General features: G+C 43.0%; 2 protein-coding genes across 6 annotated transcripts in view; one reads left to right on the plus strand and one right to left on the minus strand.

The window, feature by feature from the left end:
• LOC310677058 (uncharacterized protein CXorf58) lies at positions 1 to 13,095 on the minus strand (the record flags this gene model as incomplete). Its single annotated transcript, XM_083439348.1, is given in 9 exon segments — positions 1 to 190; positions 1,534 to 1,675; positions 3,683 to 3,912; positions 4,662 to 4,793; positions 6,239 to 6,350; positions 9,367 to 9,461; positions 11,319 to 11,418; positions 12,792 to 13,002; positions 13,005 to 13,095. Coding segments are annotated over 9 exon segments (1,275 nt in total). The 3' UTR covers positions 1 to 28.
• The window catches only part of APOO (apolipoprotein O), an 18,563-nt gene continuing 6,727 nt past the window's right edge, over positions 13,004 to 24,839 (plus strand). For 2 of the 5 annotated variants that reach the window (XM_083439362.1, XM_083439361.1), the window contains exons 1-6: positions 13,004 to 13,102; positions 17,061 to 17,171; positions 17,384 to 17,503; positions 19,799 to 19,853; positions 22,792 to 22,887; positions 23,358 to 23,449. In XM_083439362.1, coding sequence (XP_083295488.1) covers positions 13,094 to 13,102; positions 17,061 to 17,171; positions 17,384 to 17,503; positions 19,799 to 19,853; positions 22,792 to 22,887; positions 23,358 to 23,449 — 483 coding nt within the window. In that variant the 5' untranslated portion in view covers positions 13,004 to 13,093. Of the gene's footprint in view, positions 13,157 to 13,453; positions 13,835 to 16,627; positions 16,660 to 17,060; positions 17,172 to 17,383; positions 17,504 to 19,798; positions 19,854 to 22,791; positions 22,888 to 23,357; positions 23,450 to 24,839 lie in introns of those variants that run through there. The other 3 variants (XM_083439363.1, XM_083439364.1, XM_083439365.1) reach the window with 3 other exon arrangements.

The following is a 24,839-nucleotide window of genomic DNA, read 5'->3' on the forward strand; positions in this document are numbered from 1 at the left end:
TGGAAGGGTACATAAGTTTTATCATGGGTTAGTCTCCCCCAATATCTTCCACCCGTAGGGATCTGGCCCAGTTGTATAGCTTCACTGCCTCGTGCTCCCAGTCTTCATCTGACAAATGACTTTCATGGCTTGACTCTTCAGTGACTGTGGAGTCTGAATGACCACTTAACAACGATGAAGTTCTCAGCATCTGCTCCAAAATAAAGTATAGATTATTCTAAGAAGAAATCACAGCTGAGTTGTTTAGCCTCATACTCCTAAACAGAATCCATTGTATATGTTGCACTATAAGGTGGAATTCAGTGTGGGATGAGGGTAATCATTCCATCAGTGCAAGAATTTTTGCTTTCCAAATGGAACCATCTCCCTCCTCCCCTGTGCACTGTTCACAGAGCCAACTTGGGGGAAGTCATAGGGGCACACAAAGAGGGGGGGGGAACCCTGTTGCACTAGCAGTTTTTGTTCATTTAGTTGAACCCACCCATAATAAACAAACATAAGACAGTCTTGGATTGAACACTTGAGCAGTGTCTGCACTCATCTTCCTTCCTAGGCTATGTTGCAGCAACCAGGATGGTGTCCTTCAATAAGGGGCCCTATTGCAGGTTTTGTTGCAGAATGTAACTTACTAAAGCAGAGCTTATTTTCTAAACCACTGAGCCTCTTGGGCTTGCCGATCAGAAGGTCAGCGGTTTGAATCCCCGCAACAGGGTGAGCTCCCATTGCTCTGTCCCAGCTCCTGCCAACCTAGCAGTTCGAATGCATGCCAGTGCAAGGAGATCAATAGGTACCACTACAGTAGGAAAGTAAACGGCATTTCCATGCACTCTAGTTTCCATCACAGTATTCTGTTGCGCCAGAAGCAGTTTAGTCCTGCTGGCCACATGACCCAGAAAGCTGTCTGGACAAATGCCGGCTCCCTCGGCCTGAAAGAGAGATGAGCGCCGCAACCCCACTAGTCGCCTTTGACTGGACTTAACGGTCCAGGGGTCCTTTTGCATTGCCACTTAGTTAGAAGCAGATCTCAAACACTGGGTATTTCTTTAGAAGGTCTATTACAATTAAGGACTGCAGCCAACCCCTTGAGATCTAGCAAGTGAGGTTGCTTACTAACACGTTAATTCCTGCATTTTTTGCATGCCAAAGCTACAAATGTGTTGTTTTAAAATTATGGAGATGGATTTCTAATATGTCTAAATGCCTTTTAATAAAATTAAAACAAAATAAAAATGATAGGATCAGTAAAATACAAACTTTTGGGGCTCTTTATTTAGTGAGTTACACAAACATTCCTCAGCATAGGCGATCAAGAACAATTAGTTAGACATAGTGTTATGCTGTTGACCTCACTTTTCTGATGGCTTTTATGTAGAACAAGTAGAGTTACCCTGGTCATAATCTTAGAACTGTCTTATAAAGTTCATCCCAAGGGGGAAAAACAATAAAAGCTCTTTAAGACAGGCTAGTAGAATCTTAGCTGTGAGATTTATCAGCATTTGATCAGAAAATTTATTTCTCTTTTAACATGCTCACCTCTCTTTGTTTCTCAAGGCTATAAGCCTTCCTCATTTTTGCATTCTTCTTCTGAGCTTGGTAAGAGCGACGCCCAGTTCTAGGTGCTGATTTTCTACTCAGTTTTGAGAAGACTGCAGTTGTGGGAATTTGTGGTGGAGTTCTGGGGGGAAAACAATGTTTTAAACAATTTCCCCACACAATTGTACAAAATTAAAATGTTATCAGCGTTCACTATAGAATAAGGAAATTCCTAATTTACAGTGTAATCCTAGGCATGCCTAGTCAACAAACCGCCCCCAAGTTAATCTAGATTTAGTCCCAATTAAGTGTGCATAGGACTACAACTTTAAAAATGTTTTAACGGGTGCAGCATTAGGTTTCACCAGTATGAATGAGTAGTCATAACTGCACTATAATGCTTGCACATTTGTTGTCAGTATTAAACGAATATATTTTGCACTGACACAATGAAACATTTAAATCAACAAAACTAAAGCAACATGAAAATACACTTCTGTATCATATTATCAAAATACTGAAACTATCACAAATATCTTTTACATTGAAATCATGTTAAAAAATTACACGGAAAGCCCTTTAAATACATAGCTGCTATAAAACTAAACATGATATATAATTGTTTAGATCATAATATATAATAAAACAAAAGAATGCATTAACTAAGAGCTGTAAGTGGACAGCTGAGGCCAGAGCAATGCTTATCTATATCCAGAAGGGGGAACACCTGCCTTCAAATAAACATGCCATTCCATATCAGTCATGGACATTGCCTTTACAGTGGTACCTCTGGATGCGAATGGGATCCGTTTCGAAGCCCTGTTCGCGTCCTAAGCAGAATGCAACCCGTGTCTCCCCGTGCGCGGGTCGCGATTTGCCGCTTCTGCGCATGCGTGTGACATCATTTTGAGCGTCTGCGCATGCATGAGCGGCAAAACCCGGAGTTAACCCGTTCAGTTACTTTTGGGTCGCCGTGGAATGCAACCTGAAAACGCTCAACCTGAAGCATATTTAACCCGAGGTATGACTGTATTATTAATATTCTGTTGGGAACTGCCCAGAGTGGCTGGGGAAACCCAGCCAGATGGGCGGGGAATAGTGTGTGTGTGTGTGTGTGTGTGTGTGTGTGTATAAAATTTAGGCCATTTTGTTTAATGATTTTTCTCATTAAGTATGCAGAATGCTCATTAAGCATTTGCTGAAACTGGTGCTTCGGAATAATTCTATGCCGGTCTGTGAAATGTGGTTGACTGCAACTTTTAATGTTTGAGCAGAAGGCTTCATAGCTCTTTATAAGGCTTCATAGCTCTTTATACCACTTATCTATGTAACCAGCAGCATGGAATTTGGACTGTTGCAATAGAGCCACTTAGAGTTGTGGATATCTACAACTGCTTTCCTAAAAAAGCCCCTCTTGAGCAACCTATTCTTCCCACAACACTCTTTCATATTCCCCATCCCCTTGTGCTTCTGGGCTCCAGCTGCCATAAGGTCTGCCTTGGTGGTAGGTCTCTGCCTGCTGTTGTGAGTTTACTGTGCCAGTGTATCTTAGGACTCTGATGGGAGAGTGGGATTTAAGACTGATCCTGTTCTGTCTGCTGGGCATAAATTCTGGGACAGGATCATGCTGAAACTGGTTTCCCAGAATGCAGGATCAGGCCTACGGTACACAATGTATCTCACAAGGTCTGCTGCTTTAGTGGCTTTGTGAATAGAAGAAGTCTGGCTGCCAGCCTTCCCTCATCTGTCTCGGGATATGGGAGTGCAGGTGCTACATCTGTGTTTTATTGATATTAAAAAGCAGCACACATTGGGTGGCCAAGGCAGAATGGAAACTGTAATTTCACACCATTTTATTTTCTATTTACACACACACACAGACACAAGGGAAGAAACAAGGTCCAAATTATCAAACATGGCAGCTGATATGATATACCTAGAGTTTTTCAAACTGTGTGTCGCAACACATTAGTGTGTTGGCTGCAGTGTGTAGGTGTGTCATGTGAATGCTCTCCGCACTCCGCCCAGGGCTGGAAAGGGGTTAGTTTAATCTGCAGTTTACTAGTAAAACTGAATTACTATGACGTGAAATGATGCATGTCTAAAAAGTGTGTCACCAACATGAGGAGCTTGGAAAGCTCTGATTTACCTGATTTGACAAATAGCCATGATTTGAGCCCGACACGTTTCTTCATTCTGTGGCCTCAGCAGCAGAAATGGCAATTCCATCCGAAGTCTGGTAGATAGCTTCCCAGACTGTGCATAGTCCATGATGTCATACACAATCATTGATCTGGGAAAATCATGTAAAGACAGCCTTCTCCAGCAGTTATGTCTGCCACCATAGTATGCTGGAACCTCATCCATGAGATTGCTATACTAGACAGTCATGAAAGAACAATATGTATGAGAAAGTTGTACTAGGATTCTCTGGTTATCTTTTGTAAACTACCCCCTTTACGGCAATTCTTCCATTTTATCAGCCAAGAAAATGAATCTAAAGGCTCCAATTCTGTGAAGTAAGTCCCTCTAAATGCAGTGGAACTTAACTTCTAACATATGTAGGGTTGCATTGTATATTATTACTGCTAACATAATATTTTCTATAGGAACTGTTGCCTGGATTGATTATTTAACTGAATTTTACAAATACACAAATATAATTACAGTGTGTGTGTAATATGCTGTTGCCTTGCTCTTACTACTGTTGTATTTAAGTAGACTTTGGGGCTGTTCAGATCTTCCTCCAAACCTCTTCCCAAGTGAGACTGAAAGCAGGTCTTGGGCTCATTCATTCCCTCCTCCAACCCTTCCCACGTGTTCGGTCTTTTTCATTATCAGATTAATTACAGTGGTACCTCAGGTTAAGTACTTAATTCGTTCCAGAGGTCCGTACTTAACCTGAAGCTGTTCTTAACCTGAAGCACCACTTTAGCTAATGGGGCCTACTGCTGCCGCCAGAGCATGATTTCTGTTCTCATCCTGAAGCAAAGTTCTTAACCTGAAGCACTATTTCTGGGCTAGCGGAGTCTGTAACCTGAAGCGTATGCAACCTGAAGTGTATGTAACCTGAGGTACCACTGTAATTAATTATGGCATAAGGGGTGGAGAGCATAAGCATTGCTTACTTGCACGTGGTCTCTTATTGTAGCCACATCCAACTCCTCTGTTATTCCGTATTTCTTATGCTGAAGTTCATCCTGCAGTATCTGATTATAATACGTCCTGTATCCCATTAACTTGCAAGCATCAACAGCCGCCTATCAATCATCAGAAAATATAGAAAGATCCTCAGTGTCACTGTAACTCTACCCTAAATCACCATTCTGAAATCCTCATGCATTCAAGACAAAGCTCAGCCTGATTATACCATTATAATCAAAAGTGCATCAATTTTGTATCTGAAAATGTTATAGGAGCTTGATGATGCATTTTCTAAGGCACGTTTCAGAAGCTTAGTGGAAAATAATCTTAGTCTCATGAAGGAAATGTATCTGCATCCTGCTTTCTATCATGAGCTAAGTGTTACATGCACCCACATCAGTTTTTGAGAGGGAAGAACAGCATGAATATGTTCTCCGTACAAAGTGTGTGCATCATACAGTAAGTTTATAATATTCTTAATATTTTATTGTACACCACTTACTATGTGAAGTGCAGGGTACAATTTCAAACAGTAAATTCAAATACAATGTGAAGAAGCAGGTATTGATGGGGAGGGCAATCTGTACACTAACTGTGATGTCTTAGAACCAGTAACACTAAGAACTCAAAAAATTCTAACGGATCATAGAATTGTAGAGGTGAAGGGATCCCAAGGGTCATCTAGTCCAACCTCCTGCACTGCAGGAATCTCAAGTAAAGCATATGTTAGATAGCTATCTAACCTTGGCTTAAAAACATCCAAGGAAGGAGAGTCCACCACCTCCTGAGGGAGACTGTTCTACTGTCAGAACAGGTCTTATGTCAGAAAGTCTTCTTGATGTTTAGTCGGAATATCCTTTCTTTGAATTTGAAGCCATTGCTTCGAGTCCTACCCTCCAGAGCAGAAGAAAACAAGCTTGCTTCATCTTCCATTTGACAACTCATTAGATATTTGAAGACAGCTATCTTGTCTCCTCTCAATCTCTAATTTTCCAGGCTAATCATACCCAATTCCCTCAACTGTTCCTCATCAGGCTTGGTTTCCGGACCCTTGTTTTTGCTCTTGTTGGAATTGTCTGCATTTGTGCCTTCAATATTTCACCTTTAAGAAACTCCCATCCATCTTGGACTCCCTTCTCTTTAAGTATTTCTGACTATGGCATTTCACTCAGTAGTTCCTTAAGATTTCTGAAATCAGCCTTCAAGTTCAGAGTGGGTATCCAACTATACTCAGCTTTTCCTTGCTTCTATATAATGAAACCCAAGAGAACACGATCATTTCCTCCCAAGGTTCCCAGTACTTTGAGTTCCTCACTGGCTAAATTAGTATCTCTGCTTGGCCTACTTAGGCCCATGGGCTGAGATTTCTGCATTGCAGGGGGTTGGAATTGTTGACCCTCATGATCCCTTCCAACTCTACAACTCTGATTCCTCACAGCGGGTGTAAAGTTAGCATAAGTAAAGAACGATAGTGTTTTAAATACAAAGAAGAACTTATTATAGTATCAAGTTTAAGTAACAGATGATACAGAACATTTTAAAAAAAAATCCAATAGGTTACCTCACTTGTTGCTGTTATTACGCTTTTCCCAGTGATGTAATGGGTGTTTTGGTCTCTTGACTTGCAAAATATCTTGAACACAACGAAAGGGGGGAAATCAGATCCAGCTAACCTGAAGGGAGGGGAAACACCAGAACTTAATTACCTATTGTTATTAAACAGCTTATTTAATGTTTGGCAATGGAAGTGACTGTTTTCACTTTAGTTCTAATTTAAATAAGATGATTGACGATGTTTTAAAAATCCACCTGTGGTTTTATTGAACAAAGACAATCAAATGAATTACCGTATTTTTCGCCCTATAGGACGCACTTTTTCCCCTCCAAAAAGGAAGGGGAAATGTGTGTGCGTCCTATGGGGCGAATGCAGGCTTTCGCTGAAGCCTGGAGAGCGAGGGGGGTCGGTGCGCACCGACCCCTCTCACTCTCCAGGCTTCAGGAAGCTATCTGCTAGCCATGGGAGCTAGCAGAGACCTTGCCAGCACCCAGAAGCTTGGGGCGCGCTGAGCTCCGCACTCCCCAAGCTTCGGGATTGGCGCAGCGCTCCGCAAGCTGTGGGAAAGCCGCGCGGCTCTCCCACGGCTAGCGGAGACCTTGCCGGCACCCAGAAGCTTGGGGCGCGCTGAGATCCGCACGCCCCAAGCTTCGGGATTGGCGCAGCGCTCCGCTAGCCCTGGGAGAGCTGCGCGGCTCTCCCAGGGCTAGCTGAGACCTTGCCAGCACCCAGAAGCTTGGGGCGCGCTGAGCTCAGCACGCCCCAAGCTTCGGGATTGGCGCTGCGCTCCGCTAGCCCTGGGAAAGCCGCGCGGCTCTTCCAGGGCTAGCGGAGACCTTGCCGGCACCCAGAAGCTTGGGGTGCGCTGAGCTCCGCACGCCCCAAGCTTTGGGATTGGCGCTGCGCTCCGCTAGCCCTGGGAGAGCCGCGTGGCTCTCCCACGGCTAGCGGAGACCTTGCCGGCACCCAGAAGCTTGGGGCGCGCTGAGATCCGCACACCCCAAGCCTCGGGATTGGCACAGCGCTCCGCTAGCCCTGGGAGAGCTGCGTGGCTCTCCCAGGGCTAGCTGAGACCTTGCCGGCACCCAGAAGCTTGGGGCGCGCTGAGCTCAGCACGCCCCAAGCTTCGGGATTGGCGCAGCGCTCCGCTAGCTGTGGGAAAGCCGCGTGGCTCTCCCACGGCTAGCGGAGACCTTGCCGGCACCCAGAAGCTTGGGGCGCGCTGAGATCCGCACACCCCAAGCCTCGGGATTGGCACAGCGCTCCGCTAGCCCTGGGAGAGCTGCGTGGCTCTCCCACGGCTAGCGGAGACCTTGCCGGCACCCAGAAGCTTGGGGCGCGCTGAGCTCAGCACGCCCCAAGCTTCGGGATTGGCGCAGCGCTCCGCTAGCTGTGGGAAAGCCGCGTGGCTCTCCCACGGCTAGCGGAGACCTTGCCGGCACCCAGAAGCTTGGGGCGCGCTGAGCTCAGCACGCCCCAAGCTTCGGGATTGGCGCAGCGCTCCGCTAGCCCTGGGAAAGCCGCGCGGCTCTCCCACGGCTAGCGGAGACCTTGCCGGCACCCAGAAGCTTGGGGCGCGCTGAGCTCAGCACGTCCCAAGCTTTGGGATTGGTGCTACGCTCCGCTAGCCCTGGGAAAGCCGCGCGGCTCTTCCAGGGCTAGCGGAGACCTTGCCGGCACCCAGAAGCTTGGGGCGCGCTGAGCTCCGCATGCCCCAAGCTTCGGGATTAGCGCAGAGCTCTGCTAGCTGTGGGAAAGCTGCGCGGCGCTGCGCGGCTCTCCCACGGCTAGCAGAGACCTTGCCAGCACTCAGAAGCTTGGGGTGCGCTGAGCTCAGCACGCCCCAAGCTTCGGGATTGGCGCAGCGCTCCGCTAGCCCTGGGAGAGCCGCGTGGCTCTCCCACGGCTAGCGGAGACCTTGCCGGCACCCAGAAGCTTGGGGCGCGCTGAGCTCTGCATGCCCCAAGCTTCGGGATTAGCACAGCGCACCTGGGGGGGAAATAAAAATTTTCCCTTTATTTCCCCCCCAAAAAACTAGGTGCGTCCTATGGGCCGGTGCGTCCTATGGGGCGAAAAATACGGTATATCCTTAATCCCAAACACATGTTAAGAGTATGTTTTCTTGAAAGGTATGGGATTAGCTCCAATCTGTATGCAAATTCAGGTCTATGGGGTGGATTTAACTAACCTGGTTCGCTAGTGGAAGCCAGGGCAAGGATTCTCAATATTGCAATGGGGCTTTCCCCTCCTCTTCCCCCAAATCTGCTCTGGGTCAGTAGAACCCCCAGAATAGTGCATGAAGGAAGAAATGGTTGCACTGAAAGAAATGAAATGCTTGCATTGACAGAATGATCAAATTAGCACCATGTTGAATTCTACCCTATGTGTGTAAAATGTTTTCCTTTCTGGATCTCTATCTGCTGGGAACAGAGAACACATTTTGCCTCACTGGACTAGAATTGAATGTACAGTGCTAAACATATAGCTGACCAGTGTGTCTTGGCACATCTTGGGAGGAAGAGGTGAAAATAGATCTCTTGCTGTCCTCTATTAACAGCAGCTCTGCCAATGCTATCAAGTCAATGGAATTCTATGGATGGGACTCAAGTGTGTTTAAGGCAACAATCTAGGACATAGTTATAAGGAAATAAGATCAAATGTATATATTCAGTAAAATCACCTGGTAAAGTCTCTATCATTTCAGACTATAAGCTGTCTAAATATGCCTATCTATCTATCTATCTATCTATCTACCTACCTACACCTCCTGCATGTTGAAAATCAGCTTATCAAGCAGAAAGATATACTTAGGACTGCTGCCTTAGTTACTGTCATCAGTAAAAATAAGCCTGCTCACATGGAGTCTATATTGGTGTTTTTTCATAGTAAAGTATCACTATGAGATGCTTATGATTCTTGTATACTACTGTTCTTATGAAGCTACTGCCAAACAAAGTAGAATAATATATTTGTTCATTTATCAATAGGAACAATTCATTCTCAATTACTCTTCTTTGGAAGAAACTTACTCCATTGGAATCACCCCTACATAGTAACGTTTAAAAGATGAAGAAAGAGACCGTTAAATTAAACAAAATATATGAAACCAAGGCATGGAAATGTAGTACTTTTACCTGAATCGAACTCTGCACGTAAGAGTAGGGTCTTTAAGAAGTTCAGCCTCCAAAGGACATACTCTTTTCAAAATATCATGGGTAATGCAGTACTCCTGAAATAAATATATGTTTTGCTCAGAGCGTTTTCAACAAGCTTTGTTTTAAAGCAGCATTTAAAATCTCTTTATCTTGCAATAAATAAATAAATAAATAAATAAGAAAGAGACAAAACAAAAGAAATAAGGCATACTGAAGCAGTGATAATTAAAAAGAAAAAAGGAGGAACCCTCAGTGAGGAGGTTGGAAGTCATATGAAGAAATTAAGAATTTGTAAATTCAGAAAAAGACTCAAACAAAATACTGTAACTCTTTGTTAGGAATTTAAGGATTTGTATAAATAGGTTGGAATGTAAATTTTTTGTCGTGTGGAAAATCAAGAAAAAGCAAAAATAAATCTCTACCTTGCTCTTCACTGTGAATAACAATTCTAGAGCAGATAACAATAAAATGTACATATGAAGGTAAAAAAAAGTAAAGGACCCCTGGACGGTTAAGTCCAGTCAAAGGCAACTATGGGGTTGCGGCGCTCATCTCGCTTTCAGGCCGAGGGAGCCAGCGTTTGTCCACAGAGCTTTCCGGGGCATGTGGCCAACATGACTAAACTGCTTCAGGCGCAACGGAACACTGTAACGGAAACAAGAGTGCACGGAAATGCAACAATTTTACAGTAAAGGTAGAATATATTACAGTCACAACCCAGGTCATGAGTAAAGGAAGAAGGAAGTATCAGCATGCTATGGAAGGGCAGGACTCCAAGTCTGAAGTGTTTTAATTGACTTCAATTTTGTAATTTTATATTGTTGTAACTTGCCTGGTATAACTGTTTTTAAACAAACATCAATGTACAGAAGTAGAAATTATTTTTAAGAAAAATTCTAAGGACAACCCATCTTGTAAACAGCAACTACTCCCCAAAACAAAATAAGAAATAAACTCAGTGACCACAGAATGCTGAGTGTCTATATGGATGGGAATGGAAACTTGGAGGATAAGGTAATAGAATGGAGTACGCAGGAAGAATGCATGGCTAACTAGAACCCTGAATGGGAACATGGCACACTGAAACTTTCTGTTGAAGGCCCATTTATATAGTCACCCTTTCAGTCTGAAAAAGAACAGGTGCCCATCAACGTCTAACTTCAACTAGAATGTTGAGGCACTGGCTATTACAGGGTCTGCAGCAAACCAACACATCTTCAGACAAATTAGGAAAAAGTAACAGTTGGGTCATTATTTTGCTTATTTGGCTTGAAAGGCATGGAGGACTGGGAGTAATGAAGATTGCTTGTGTGTGTACTTCTGGTTACAGGCTGGTCCCTGGATAACCAGGTGGTAACAATGGCCAGGAGTGCTTTTTATCAACTTCAGTTTGTGCACCAACTTGTGTACAATCTAGAGTAACTGGGGTTGGCCTCATGCTTCAACCACATACAGGGTAATGTAATGCACTCTATATTTAGTTGCTGTGAAGATGGTTGGCAAACTTCAAACAAATGCATCTACTATGCTTTTGACTCCAATTATATTATCTAATACAGTAGCCTTCTGCATTGGTTATCAATTTATTTCTGGCCTCAATTCACTGTGCTGGTTAGACCTTTAAAATCTTAAAGGTGGGCTTTCCTCCTACACCACACAGCCTAGCCCCTTTGTGTTAGCAGATTTCTACTGCCAATGGTGACAGAGAGTATGAAAGCATTATCCCTGGGTCCCTGCTGGCTTTGGAATATTTGTGTGTATACTGTTGCAAACAAAACAAATATATTAATGATACCTTGAGGTATACCCCTTGCAAGCCAGAGCTTGTTTCTATTCCTCAATGCATCCATACAAAGGGAAACCACTTGTTAAATGACACATTAAACTACAGGACTACATCTAGTCAGCCCAAACCACATGCAAGAGCATACCGCTGCCCGAATTGTATGCTTCATGAGTCTATACAACCGTAGCCTTGTGTGACTCCACCATGCCTTCTGAATAGTTTTTGCTGCTGTGTCAGGATGACATCTGGTGGAATAAATTGAAAGTTTATGGTGATTGGAACTTAAAATTATTGCCAGAAATCAATTACATCCCCACAGGCTCATAAAGGGAGGAAGGGTACACAGCTGGGTACACTTGTCCTGGACCTCAGAGAGCTATGACAGTCAGGGCTGGTCCGCCAGGGGCCTGCCAAACTTACGCTGTTTGAGTTTATAACTTTACCCTAACAAGACCTTTACCCCCCAGGCCTCATAACAAGCTCTGCGCCAGCCTGCACCCACATGCTGGAAAGAGCTTCCCTGTTGCTTTCTGTTTTGCAGCTATTACAGACACAAAGTTTCTGACAATGTTTGAAACTCCCATTGTTCTAGATGCATTTTGCGACAGGGAATTTCATTAGTGCAAGCAGTTTGAGCTCTGGGTGCAGTACTGCGTCTAAGATTTCAGGTTAAACCTGCAGAGTGGAAGGAAAGGAAGACCTTTTTCTGCCTCCCCACTTCCAGCTACTCTCTCTAAAGGATGGAGAAGAGACCTACTTAAAAATATTAGGGGGGTGGGCAGAGGAATGACTAGACCAAGTGAAAAATGAACATAATTTAGCTGCAATTCATTCATTTACAGCTTTGTATCCTTGTTATAAAAAAAGCATGCCTAAACATTCCATTGTTGCGCCCATAACCTAGGTTTAAGGTTCCATTTAGCTCCTAGCTGTCATGTCTCGGTTTCTAATACTGGTTTCTGACCATCAAAAAGGTGGCACCCTTCACCATAGATTAAACTGTGCTCTCTAGGCCAATGTTTGTGAGCCATAAAAGAACATATATTCGTCAGAAAACTGCTCACAAAACAAGTTGTTTTATTTGTTCCACCCTTGTAGTTTGGGGGCCAGAGTCCACACAGATTGATTAGGTTTTTCCAACTTGCACAAACTTTTCAACGTGTTACATTACGCTCCCCCTGCAAACACGTCAGAAACCGGCAGTTTGGGACTTAAATCCGTGGTATGCTTAGACTAGGGATTCAGCTAGCTATACAGCTGCAAATAAAGCGTTTTAAGCGTGTTTCAAGTGCAATATACAACATGAGACGAGATGGCAATGGCGAGGCGTATGGAAAACTCAATGTATTTTTAAAAAAGCATTTTCAGAGCGGCTTTTTACATGTGTGTAAATCGTTTTCTTTCGCGTTTCCTTAAGAGTTGGGTGAGGCGGAAATTCAGCACGCGGGGAAAGCTCCATTTACTGAGCGCCTGCCTCACATGCGGATGGTAAAAGCCCCCACGCGAAAAGGTGCCAACTCTCCTCCTGCTTTGTCCTTAACAAATTCACGGTAGAATTGGAAAAGCATAGCTCACTTTCAGCCCAGAGCCAGGCTCGCAGCTTATCCGACGCCCTTACCTCCGCTTTATTCTGCTGTCACTCTTGGATCCTGCCAGGCGAGAGCTCCTGCTCCATATCGTGGCCATCCTCGACTCAAGAGCCCGCAGGCGCCGCAGTCGAACTCCTTTAGCCGGTCGCCTAGCAACAGGGACGCGCAACGCGACCGGAAGCCAAGTTGGGCACCGCCCACCAATCGCGCGCGACATCTCTCCTCCCCCTCCCCTCGTGTCGCGCTGGTGCCTCTCTGGCGTCCGTCCGCGGCGCGTGGTTTGTGCGTCATTGCCGTCGCGCCGCACTCCAGCAGCGGCGCTATCCTCGGCATGTTCAAGGTGAGAAAGTTTCACCGGTAGTTCTTGAGGAGGGAATTGAACGATATCACTGTGGTTAGTTTTCTTTCTCTTCCTCCGCACCCAGCCCCGGCTCTGTTTCGCCGCGCGCGACTTTCGAACTGTGTGTGCGCGTGTGCGCGCGCGCGCCCTTGCGCCGTTACGGTCGGCGCCGCGCTCGTATTACCGCGCGGTTGCCATGGAAACATGCCGATCAATTGCGGCGGTTTTTTAAAAAAGGGGGTGTAGACGGAGGTTTGCGCGCGCTGGGGTTAACAGCCCCGCCCTCTTCAGTTTTGTCTTTTGTGTGGCCGTTTGGGCTCCTCGGGGTGGGGGTGGGGAGCGAGGCGGACCGGAGAGTGAACTGGTCTTCTAATTCCGAATCCTCCGCCCGCATACATAGGGAGCCCTCTGGATGTTGGGTCAATACAATACGGAGTTCAACTCGTATTTCAGCCCTCGCGCAAATCACCTCTTCCCTCCCATTTAGAAAAGAATCTAAATGCGATCTGGTGCTGTCGGCTCGATTAGATGTACGCATATGGCGATCAAAAAAACCCCAGTGATGATGTTCCCCTGTCGGTGTTCATTTCCCAGCAGAGTTCCTAGCAGGCTTTTTAAAACGACTAAATCGCATGCATTTTGATGGCGCTGACTCCCAAGCGAGTTTAGGATTGTAGTCTTATGTTGTAGAGGGGCTGTTTATAGTGCAATCCTGCACACGTCAAATCAGAAGTAAATACCACTGAATTCTGTGAGACGTGCTCTCAGATAAGTAAGTGGCTGTAGGGATGCAGCCTTAGTTCGTAGCACAACCAGGGAATCCTTTATCACCTTCAAAGATGGAGGTTGCAGTCCTAACACCACTTCCTGCGGAGTAAACCCCATAGAATTCAGTAGGACTTCTGAGCCTAGGTTTACATATGAATAGATTAAGTAACTCATCATGAAGTGAACTGTAATGCACAGATGTAACTAGACTTTATTTGCATAGCCGACAGGCCGTAGCATCAAGGGACAAACACCAACAGGAATACATTACAGATATAGTTAAAATCTTGTGACCTATTAAAACCCTAGGTAAATTAATAATCTCAGTACTTAAAACTTGGCAGAAGTAATAAAATAATAATAATAAAACATAATGATAATAATCATAAAAACCTAGGCGAGGAATCCGGGTGACGACAGATATCATTCAGATACCAGCTCTCAGTCTCATTGCTCTCTCGATAAATTTGGCAACCTTCTCTGTTGTCGAGCTGTTCTGGTCGGCTAGAAGTGAGAACAATTTGGCTTCGCAAGAGCGGCCTGGGATGGCAGATAGGAGCGGCGTAATGGTCTCGTCCCTGAGATCTTTATATAGGGAGCAAGACAAGAGAACGTGTGACACTGTCTCTACATAGCCAGCTCCACAGGGGCAGAGCCGGTTCTCAAATGGAATTTTTTGATATCTACCTTCAAGAACAGCTGACGGTAACATATTTAGTCTGGCCAGTGTAAAGGCCCGCCTAAGTTTTGGAATGGTTAAGGTAGACAAATAAGGTGCCCGAAAATCAAAATGGGAGGGGGGCAGATAAGCGTACCAAGCACTAAATTTCTTAATATAGGCCAGATTATTCTGCTGCTCAATATCCTTCATGCGCTGGTCAATAATGGTTTTTGCCTTGGGGAGACCCATTTTCAGAAGATGCTGTGCTTGTAGGCCACATGTGAGTAGTTTTTGATGCACTACTTTGGACCACCGACTTCTATGAGCATCTCGTGCTACTAGAGGTAATAGTCCGGATGGGTTTAAATTTAAACGAAGCCAATAGTTGAATGTTCTTATCCAGGTCCGGGTCTCGACGGAGAGGAGGCCAGTCTCCAGCCGTAGGGCCGCATTTGGTACACATGATGGAACAGCTAGAATCTGTCTTAAGAATTTAGACTGGACCGTTTCAAGTGTGCGGCAATGATTTCCTGTCCAGATTTGGGCCCCGTAGAGTAGTTGCGCCAAGGGTTTTGCTTGAAAGACCTCCAAAGCTGCTGGGATATGTCTGCCCCCCTTTGTAAAGTAGAAGCGAGACAGTATTTTGACGCTTTGAGATGCTTTTTCCCTAGCATATTTATGGTGGGCCTCCCAGGCCCCTGTTGACTGGAAAACTACTCCGAGGTATTTGAAAATTTTGACCTGTTCTATTGGCTGATTGTCCAATGCACAGTTGTTTTTTTATGCCATAATAAATCCGTTAGTTTTTAAGGTGCCACAAGCCTCTTTGCTTTTGCTGTTTTGCATGGGATACTGCAGGGGCAAACAATATATGGAACTTTCTTTTTTTTTTTAAGGAAGATGGTCTTCCATGTAATTTGTATTAGAATTCACAATGCCTACAAACCTGAGTGAAGTTTTGCTACTGATACAGAGGGACAATGAAACTTATTTTGGATCTGTTATAGGAGTAACTACTCATCCCTCATCAGAGGAGCATTGATTGTTGATTTGTATGTTTCAGTTTATATTCAGATGTTTGAAAATACAGTACAGTAGTTGCTAGTTTTCTAGGGTCATACATCCTGCCATTCTACAGGGGGAGCTATAGGACCAAGCTTTGTGAAATAGAAAGGTGTTTTGTATGTTAATTAGCAATGTAATTGTTAAAAAAATCATGATCTGTTTTTCACTTAACTGTATTTGATGTAATTCATATTCCTAACCAGTTAATTTGTGGAAGAAAAATGCATATGCTCTTAACTCTTGGATTTGAAGACTTTGTTATTCTGTCTTCGTTGATAATTTAACTGCTGTGGTTTCAGTACAATCAAGTAAATACGTTTTGTGGAACAAAATAAATAATTCAATGGTAGTTTTGAACATGGTTGTAAAATAGAGGCTATTAAATGCCTTCCTTTTGATAAAACACTATGCACACTAGATAGTCTATGAATTAACAGTTAAAAGTATAAATTAAACTTTCTGGGCCATTTTCAGTACTGAGCATTTGCAGAGCTTTGTGTTCTACATTATAATCATATGCATGTTTACAGAAAAATTTTCCCTCCCCAACTTCAGTGGTGCTTAATTCCAAATAAAAGTGCACTGGGTGGCAACCATAGAAAACCTGATGAAGATTGAAGTGTGGTTCTATTTTAGGCATCTGTTTATTTTAAGAGAACATGTTACTGATAGTATGATTTCTGTTTGAAGTGTTCACTCAAATTCAGCAATGCCATGTGGGAGCTCAAGTGTGCACATAAAGTTTCTCTGTCTCCCAAGTGTTCTCTCCCCTCTGCCCCTGCCCAATTTATTATGGTAGACAAATAAGGATCTAGACAAACAAGGATCTGCACACACTGCTTTTCTTTCTCTTTAAGTGATGCCTGACCATTGTTCTGAATATGGGTGGCTTTAAATCCTTGGAAGAGTGATACAAATTGTTTGTAGTCCTTATGCCGTCAGACATTTATATAATTTGTGTGCTCTATTTATCTTGCCTCATTCCTAAATTTATTGTAGCAAACATGTTGGTATTGGTATTTACAGATTATCTCCAAAGAACTAATTTCCCTAACCTCTGGAGGTTAGTATGTTCTCTTCTTTGGTAATTAATATTTATTTATAACAATAAACAACTACAGAAATGGACAGTTTCATTTCTGATGGCAGCTGAGTGTCAGGAATTGAAAGCACAGCTTTTCAAGCTAGATTTCTGTGGAAGCTTATCAGAAAATATTGATTTGCCTCCACTGTGCTCCAGTTCAGGCTTAACTGAAAACAGAAATGTTATTGACATGCTATCCTTAAGAAATGCAAACAGAAATACTGACAAAAATGTAGATTGGTAACAGTGGACAGGGTTCTCTAACTGCACACTTCTGATAAACACCCTGGCTTTTTTATCTGCATATATATTAGGCGTATGGGATGTGCAGTATAATTCCACTTGAGCCCATAAAATATAAATGTTTTCATCATATTTAGGTAAAGCTATTGATGGCTGCTCCTGCTAGTTTAAGCTTCCTTGCTGTACAAGTTTATGCCGCTGCTCCTGAGCATGATGCATCTAAGAAGAACTTACTGAAAGTTGATGAGGTAAGAGTCTGTTGTCTTTGTAAACAATTGTTTTCGGTTAGCCAGCACCCAGTTTCAATGTGGCCATTCTTAATTAAGAAGGTTCCTCTTTCTGGGGTGCAATTATTCTGCGTACACATTGATGTCCTGAAGTAATGCAGTACTACTTAATGTTTATTATTGTGGAATAATTTGACAATAGCAAGTAACTTTGTGTTTTCTGTTGTTCACAGCTTTCACTCTATACTAGTCCATCACCAAAATCAAAGTATGTGGAAGATACGCATACACAGTTGGAGGAAGGTATCTGTTATGTGCGGCAATCTTTGGAGCCATACACAGCCTGGTTTCAGGTATAGCAGTATGTAATATGTCATTGAGAGTCCTGGCAACTGATGAATTCATACTAGCATGAAGATCTCATTCCAGAACTTCCCATGAGTAGAACCAGTTCTCTTGCATATATCTGTTGATAGACGTCCCCATATCATCATTTTGCCAGGATATGCTGTCTTGAAGTAATTCTACCATTTTCTAAATACAGATTTGCCTGACAAGCTCTCTGACCTAGTTTTTGTTTGGTTTCAGACACAAATTGAGTGTTAACAAATGTTACTTAGCACCTGTAACAAATGTGCTTGAAAATGCCCAATTTGTTCTTTGTTGAAGGAAGTTCTCTTAATGGAGTTTTCGGGTTGTAAGCTGAGGGGTACAGTTAATAGGAACTTTATAGAGTTTAAATTCATAATGAGACTAAGCTTTAACTGTTAATTATTTCAGATTGTGGAGATACAAGTATAAGAATTCCACAAACAGGTTGTAGTCCAGATAAGCTAATGGCCAGTGTATTTACATTTTAATCTCCCAGTCTTGTTACCGAAGCTTCCATACACCCCTCTGGTTTTAGGGGCCCCCGAGACCACCTGCAATTTGGTGGTGCTGGCAGATTTTTTAAACAGGGTTGTGTGCCGGATTCGGTCAAGGCCTGAGCCAGGGAAAAGGATGGAGCCCACTGCCAGAGTTTTCTTCCTGCAGGGTGCCCCTTTGCCAGCAGCTTTTGTGGGGCACTTATAAAGCAGTGCCCCACCAAATTGACACCACTGCTCTCTGCTTCCTTCCTCTGCCTCTCATGGCTGTACGTTTAATTAGGCTTTGGTGTTGTTGTTTTTAACCAAATAAACATAAGGCCTGCACCTGAACTACTTTGGGGCCGGTTCCAGGGTGGTGCGGGTAGTTCTGGATGGAGTGTCCTGATTTGGGACCCAGTGATTGTGGTCATGGCTGATGGGGCTGTGCACAGCCCTGTTTTTTTAACCTACCTTTAAAAACTAAGCCGACACGTGCCATGTTCCAGTAATATCTTGCTTGTGGTTCAGGTTGTTCTGGTTTAATTTGCAGCTGTGGCACCATTCTTGGTACCACTTCCATGTTGCTTCCTGGTTGTGAGTATTACTGGGAGCAGTGGCATGTGGTGAAATTTTTCTTCTTCGTCAAACCTTTATTAGGCATTACAAGTATAAGCCATCCAAAAAATCATAAAACATCCATATATAAAAATTTAAAATATATGCAAATAAACAGCCATGTAAAAGATATAATAACGAGGATTTTCATTGGGATTTCTCTATGAAAATTTTCGTAGGAGAACAGCTGGAGCTAGGGCGATGGGGCAGCACATCACGCATGTGACATTGTGACATCCTGACTCTGCATGCATGAACATCGTGCCTTCCTCCCTAAGCTGGGCAGACGCTTCCCAGGCTTTGGGAAGGAGGCACCAGGGTTCTGATAGGAAGCTGGAGCCCTCCTGCCTCCTTCTCAAAGCCTGGGTGGCTCTTGGACCCTTGAGCATCACACCTCCCACCCTAAGCTGGGCAGAAGCTTCCCAGGCTTTGGGAAGGAGGTGCATGGGGAACATTCAGGGGACTAGCCTTGTCCCCCTAGACCACTGGCTGGGAGGTGCACTATGTAGTGCTTGTGCAGGATTTGATCTCTTTCTTTGTTCCCACCCTGGCTAAGAAGTCGGAAAGCAGCAGCCGGGACATTTGAGCATTTTGACTTCCTAAAGTCTCTTGCCTTCCATATCAGAAAAAATGAGAAGTGAGGGAAGCTACCTCAGTCAGGATTCAGGAATTGCTGCCTCAGATATGGGAATGGAGAGCTCCTCTTTCCCCTCCTCATGAGGTCAGTAGAGTAGAGTGAGACATGAGCTTCCATGAGTTGTAAGGTTACAGAAATAGAGGAAGGGGCTAGAGCTAGTGCACTTGTCTGCTCCCCCACCCAAATCACACACATGCAGTTATTTTGTAACACTCAAGAGGGTTCTAGGTTGCCATGACTGCCTTCCTGAAATAACGTGGTTGGATTAGAGTGTGCCTGTACAAATGACAGGACCGTTTAGAGACACCTAGAAGTGAGGAATCACTAACTTAGATTCCTTCCTGTGTGTGGTAGACATTCTATGGCAAGCCTGGTGTTACTGGGTAGCCTACAACACAGTATAATACGGTATATAGAGATATGATCTGTATAGAAACCATTTTAAATTGCTTTGGAATACCTGTAATGCCACTAGGTGCTTACAAACGGCTTTGTGATCTTCTTTGATGAAAAACAGTAGCAATTATCACTGTTGTTCCCATCTCTAGGGTTTTTCTGACAAAGCCATGCCCAAAGTAGAAAAAGCAGCTGAATATGGCAGAGGTAAGATCCATTGATAGTTCCTACAACTAAATCAGATGTGGTTAAGTAGTAGCAAGATTATAAAAACAGTTTTACATAACCTGTATGATTGCAGCTGTATTGAACATTGCTAAAGCAGCTGCCTCATTCTGCTCAAGGGGAAGCTAGTCATGTAAGCTGCTTATTTCTGCCCTCTTAAAGGTCTCATTTATTATAGGCACATCACACCAAAGGTTTCCCATAATGAGATCCTGTGGGGGCCTAGTCATACTGAACCCATTACAGTGGTTGTTTTGTTGTCAGTATGCTGTTTTTAATTAACACAAAAGGCTTCCACCTTTTTTACTGCAACTTTCAAATCTTTGCCTAAGTTATGCAGGAATGTACTTTTCTCAGCTTACTGTAGTTTGTCACTGCAGGTCTTAATTCTCTCCTCTCCAAGAACATTATGGCAATGACGGGTCTCATATGCTACAAGTAAAGGCTGGGAGATGGGAAGCCTTAGGGGGCAACAAGATACCTGAATTCTGTGTTAAGGCTATGTTGAAATAATAGGTTTTGATGCTCCTATACCTATACTGAAGCATTAGACGATATGCAGCCTTGGGTTCTCTTTTTCTCTGTAAAGGAACCCCGGTCTTTTCAGCATTTCCTGTTTAAACAAGGAAATGTTTCTGTTCTTTATTGTCACGACTTTCTAGATGTGCATTGTATTTCTCCATCTTGGCTGTACAGTGAGGTGAGGCACCAGTTAATTGCTGCATATTTATTTGCTGCAATGTATTTGGTTTTATTGGAGCGTATTAGGCTTGGAACAATGTGGTTATAAGAAGATAAGAGACCTATTAGAAACGAAACAAAGGTCTTCCTTATGCTGTTTCAAATAGAAAGGATTCAGTGAAAGTGCAAAACAAAAGATCTCAAAATCCATCTCTTCAGGGGCATAATGCACTTTGGACTTTGAACCATAAGCTAATAGTTAATAGGTTATGCAAAACAAAAGGATATTTATTTAGATAACATCACTGAGGATCAAATTAGACATTAACATGGAGTTGTCTGTAATGATCTTTTTACAAAAATGAACTATGGGAACTATGGTTTCTAACCCTTCCCTCCATGCCATTTTCTTGCTAGCTCCCCCACTCTGTGTCATTTGCCCCTACTGGAAACAGTATAGTCATATACTACCTGTCCATGTATGTCATTAAAAAATAAAAATCCTTAAGCTAGAAGAATCCTATTCTTTTTCTCTCTCTCAAACTGTTTAAATGATTTAAAAAACAGAAAGAATGACGAAATCCACCGTTGGGCAGTACTTTCATTAGGAGCAGCCAAAATTGTAGCAAGTTCTCAAAAACTCTTCATTTAGATTACATTTGCTTTTTTAAAATGTAGAGAAATGGAAGAGATAATATTTATTGCTCAATACTGTACCTTGATCTAACTTCAGAGTACCAGTTCCCTTTACCCTCCTCAAATTATTCTGGCCCACTGTTCTGAGGCTTAGTTCATAAATGCTTGTCAATCCCAGGGCTGCAGCTAACCCTAACCATGGATGATAGAAAGGCAGTCCTGTGCTTTGTACAACAGAACAGAATGCTTATTGCAGATGTATTTTTAAAGGGTTTGTGCTGGAGAAAACTGCACTTAAAGGAATCTGATAAGCTACACCCTGAGGAATCGTCCCTTATTGCTGTATCAATACAGCAATACGCTGTTTGATACCAGATAAGGTCAGAAAATAGTAAATAATTGTACATTTCTGAATCATAGCATTGTAGAATTGGAAGGAACCCTGAGGTCATCTGGTCCAACCCCTTGCAATGCAGGAATCTCATCTAAAGCATCCCTGACAGTTGGCCATCCGACCTCTGCTTAAGAACCTCCTATGAAGTGCACAGAGACTTAAGGCATTGGTTCCGATTTTTGAAAGTATTAATTTCATTTACTCAAGAACTCTCAATGAAGCAGCACATTCACATTTGCTCTGCAAGAATGGTTCCCAGAGATTGTTTCTTTGCCTAACTAGATGTCCATTCTAGTAGCACAAAGAGGACAAGGTAGAAGCTCCTTTGTGCTCACTGGGGTTCCGCAGAGATCTTTTGGGCAAATGGCTACTCTTATAACTTTTCTTTTAATTCTTATACTCTTAGCTCAATCTTTTGGTTATGTGACATAGTCTTGATTGCAGATATTCTTTGGATTGCAACATCAACTTGGAATGTTTTTTACGCTTGCAAGATTCTTGCAGCATCTTTCAGATCCCCATCTGAATGCTTTTAGGTTTCAGGGTTTCAAGGTCTATTCTGACAACATGACTCAAAGGCCATAATCTCTGTCCTTATCATAGTGCCTTTAGGGTCTAGGCAAATTGGCACTGTTGTTCTGGAACATGCAGTTTCATCCCCCAAGGAATGTTGTTTTTCTTTAATCTGATGTTATTCTTAAAACAAAGTCCTGTTTTTAGCTGTGTGCAACTGGATCTTGTTTTCCCTGACTTTGGCAACCTTGCACAGCCACATTCCCAAAAATTCACCCATGCCCTATTCATACAAATTAGAACTGAGTACAATAAATTAGTAAGTATAACAGTGTATATGATTATATTCACAGAACCTTCAGATTCATTTTGCAAAATAAAATCTGGCTTGATAAGGTGTGCGACAGGTGCTAAAAAGCTGGTAGAGCCAGGTTCAAATCCCCACATTGCCTCTCATCCTCACCCACCTCATAGAATTGTTTTGAGAATAAAATGTGGGGAAGCTATGTATGCTGTCCTGAGCTCCTTGGAGGAAAAGTGGGTTATAAGTGGATATTAAAAGTTGCTTGTAGTTGTAACCAATTATTTGTAGTTGGAAATATAAGTGCAAATAATACTTTTAAATTTAATTGAAATTATGAAAATATATACATACTACATGGCGTGTAATATGCTGCGGTCTGATTTTTATTTTAGAAGGCTACGAACTTCTCAAAAGCCCACCTCCAGGATTTTATCCAAGGCTTGGTGTCATAGGTTTTGCTGGTATTGTTGGCTTGTTTCTGGCTAGAGGTATGTGATTCCCCTCTTCAAATTCTATGTGATAATTTTCTCTTTCACTGACATAAATATTGATGTGCAATGGAGATTTGACTGTATCTTTTTAATGTGTTGAATCCTCATAATTGTAGAGAAGAATTTGGAATTATGTGGGCAGGATCTGCTAAAGGCTCGGAAGCCAGGCTTGAGTTCTTTAGTCGTCAGTATATCTATGTTCTTTGCAATTCCGATCTTCAAATTCTAACCCACTACACAAATTCTATCCCACTAAACTATTATGTCTAATCAGATCCCATTGCTTAAACACTCTCCTCCAGATCTACTTTCTGTCAAAAGCACAGGTACCTATAACAAAATATTGTGCCAGTTGGATAGCTTAGGCTGGCTGAAAAAAATGTGTTATAATGTGTGGATCACCTTGTTCAGCACATCATTTGTTGGATACAGACATCATGAAAAGTAATGTATATTATTTGGCGCAGGTTCCAAAATAAAGAGGTTGGTGTATCCAGCAAGCTTCATGGGGATTGGTGCCGCTCTCTACTACCCGCAGCAAGCCATTACCCTTGCCAAGGTTAGTACTGTGGGAAATCACACAGTTCCTATTTGTATAGCTGTCAATATGGCTTGCAAATAGCAAATGCTCATCTGCTGTTGTATGTACAGTGGTACCTCGGTTTAAGAAAAGTCCGGTTTAAGAACGATTCGGTTTACAAACTCCGCAAAACCGGAAATAGTGTCCCAGTTTGAGAACTTTACCTCGGTCTAAGAATGGAAGCTGAATGGTGGAAAGGCACCGGCAGTGGGAGGCCTCATTAGGGAAAGCGCGCCTCGGTTTAAGAATGGTTTTGGTTTGAGAACGGACTTCCGGAACTGATTAAGTTTGTAAACCGAGGTACCACTGTACTTTGTTTTAAAGGCAAGCACAACTTATTTCTCAGAAAAGCCGGCATTACTAATACATGCAATCTAAAATGCCAGAATGACACAACATAGGGTAGTCTACTTCTTTTGGTGTCTTTGTGTCAGCTAGGCAGGTTTTAAGGTTTTGCAGTGTTGCTGTATGAATTTTCAGTGATCAAAAGTCTTGTTTCCACACTTGTATTCCCCTCAGGATTGCCTTAGAATCCGTAGAATAGTCCTAGGTATGTATTTTTCTTAAAATTGTCTCTTGGTTGAGTGAATCCTTGTGGTTGGTTGTTCATGTGAAATAATTCACTCTCATCCACTGAAAATGGTGAGGTTATCCTCCTTATCATAAGCTGAAGAAGCAGCTGTTTTTGAGGCCCTCGCTAACTGTGTAAAGCAGTGCTTTTTCCCATGAAATTGTCACTGTAAGTGTCACACTTTTTAACAACGACAAAAGATGTGCTGGTACTGCGTACCCTTGAGTACTCCCTGGGGGGGGGGGAGAAAGCACTGGTGTAAACCCATCCCTCTCAAGTGTATTTGAAACAATTAAGTCCCACATTTAATGTGTTTGAATGCGATATGGAATGAGTACTGAAAGTAATATGCTTTGAAGTACAAAAACATGGAGTACAGATGGAGCACAGCACAGTTTGCTTACAAGCTGGTGGCTTAGCCTTAAGTTAATGATTAAACAGGGTTCTTGCATATCATTTTTTGCAGCTGAAGTTTTGAGCAGATGTTTTCTAGATTTATCTTTGACCTTTCTTTAAGGATAACTAGTAGTTATCATATGCTTCTTTAAGTATTTTTCTAGACAATCTCTGCATTTTGTAAGGCTGGCTTTCTTATACAGCTTGTGTGGTTTCCATCATGGTGTTACATTGTGCCGGAAGCAGTTTAGTCCTGCTGGCCACATGACCCAGAAAGCTGTCTGTGGACAAACACCGGCTCCCTCAGCCTGAAGTGAGATGAGCGCCACATCCCATAGTCGCCTTTGACTGGACTTAACTGTCCGGGGGTCCTTTACCTTTTTATTGGATTTGATCCAGTTA

This window comes from Podarcis tiliguerta, assembly GCF_965153285.1.
Source record: "Podarcis tiliguerta genome assembly, chromosome: 4".
Lineage (NCBI taxonomy): Eukaryota > Metazoa > Chordata > Lepidosauria > Squamata > Lacertidae > Podarcis > Podarcis tiliguerta.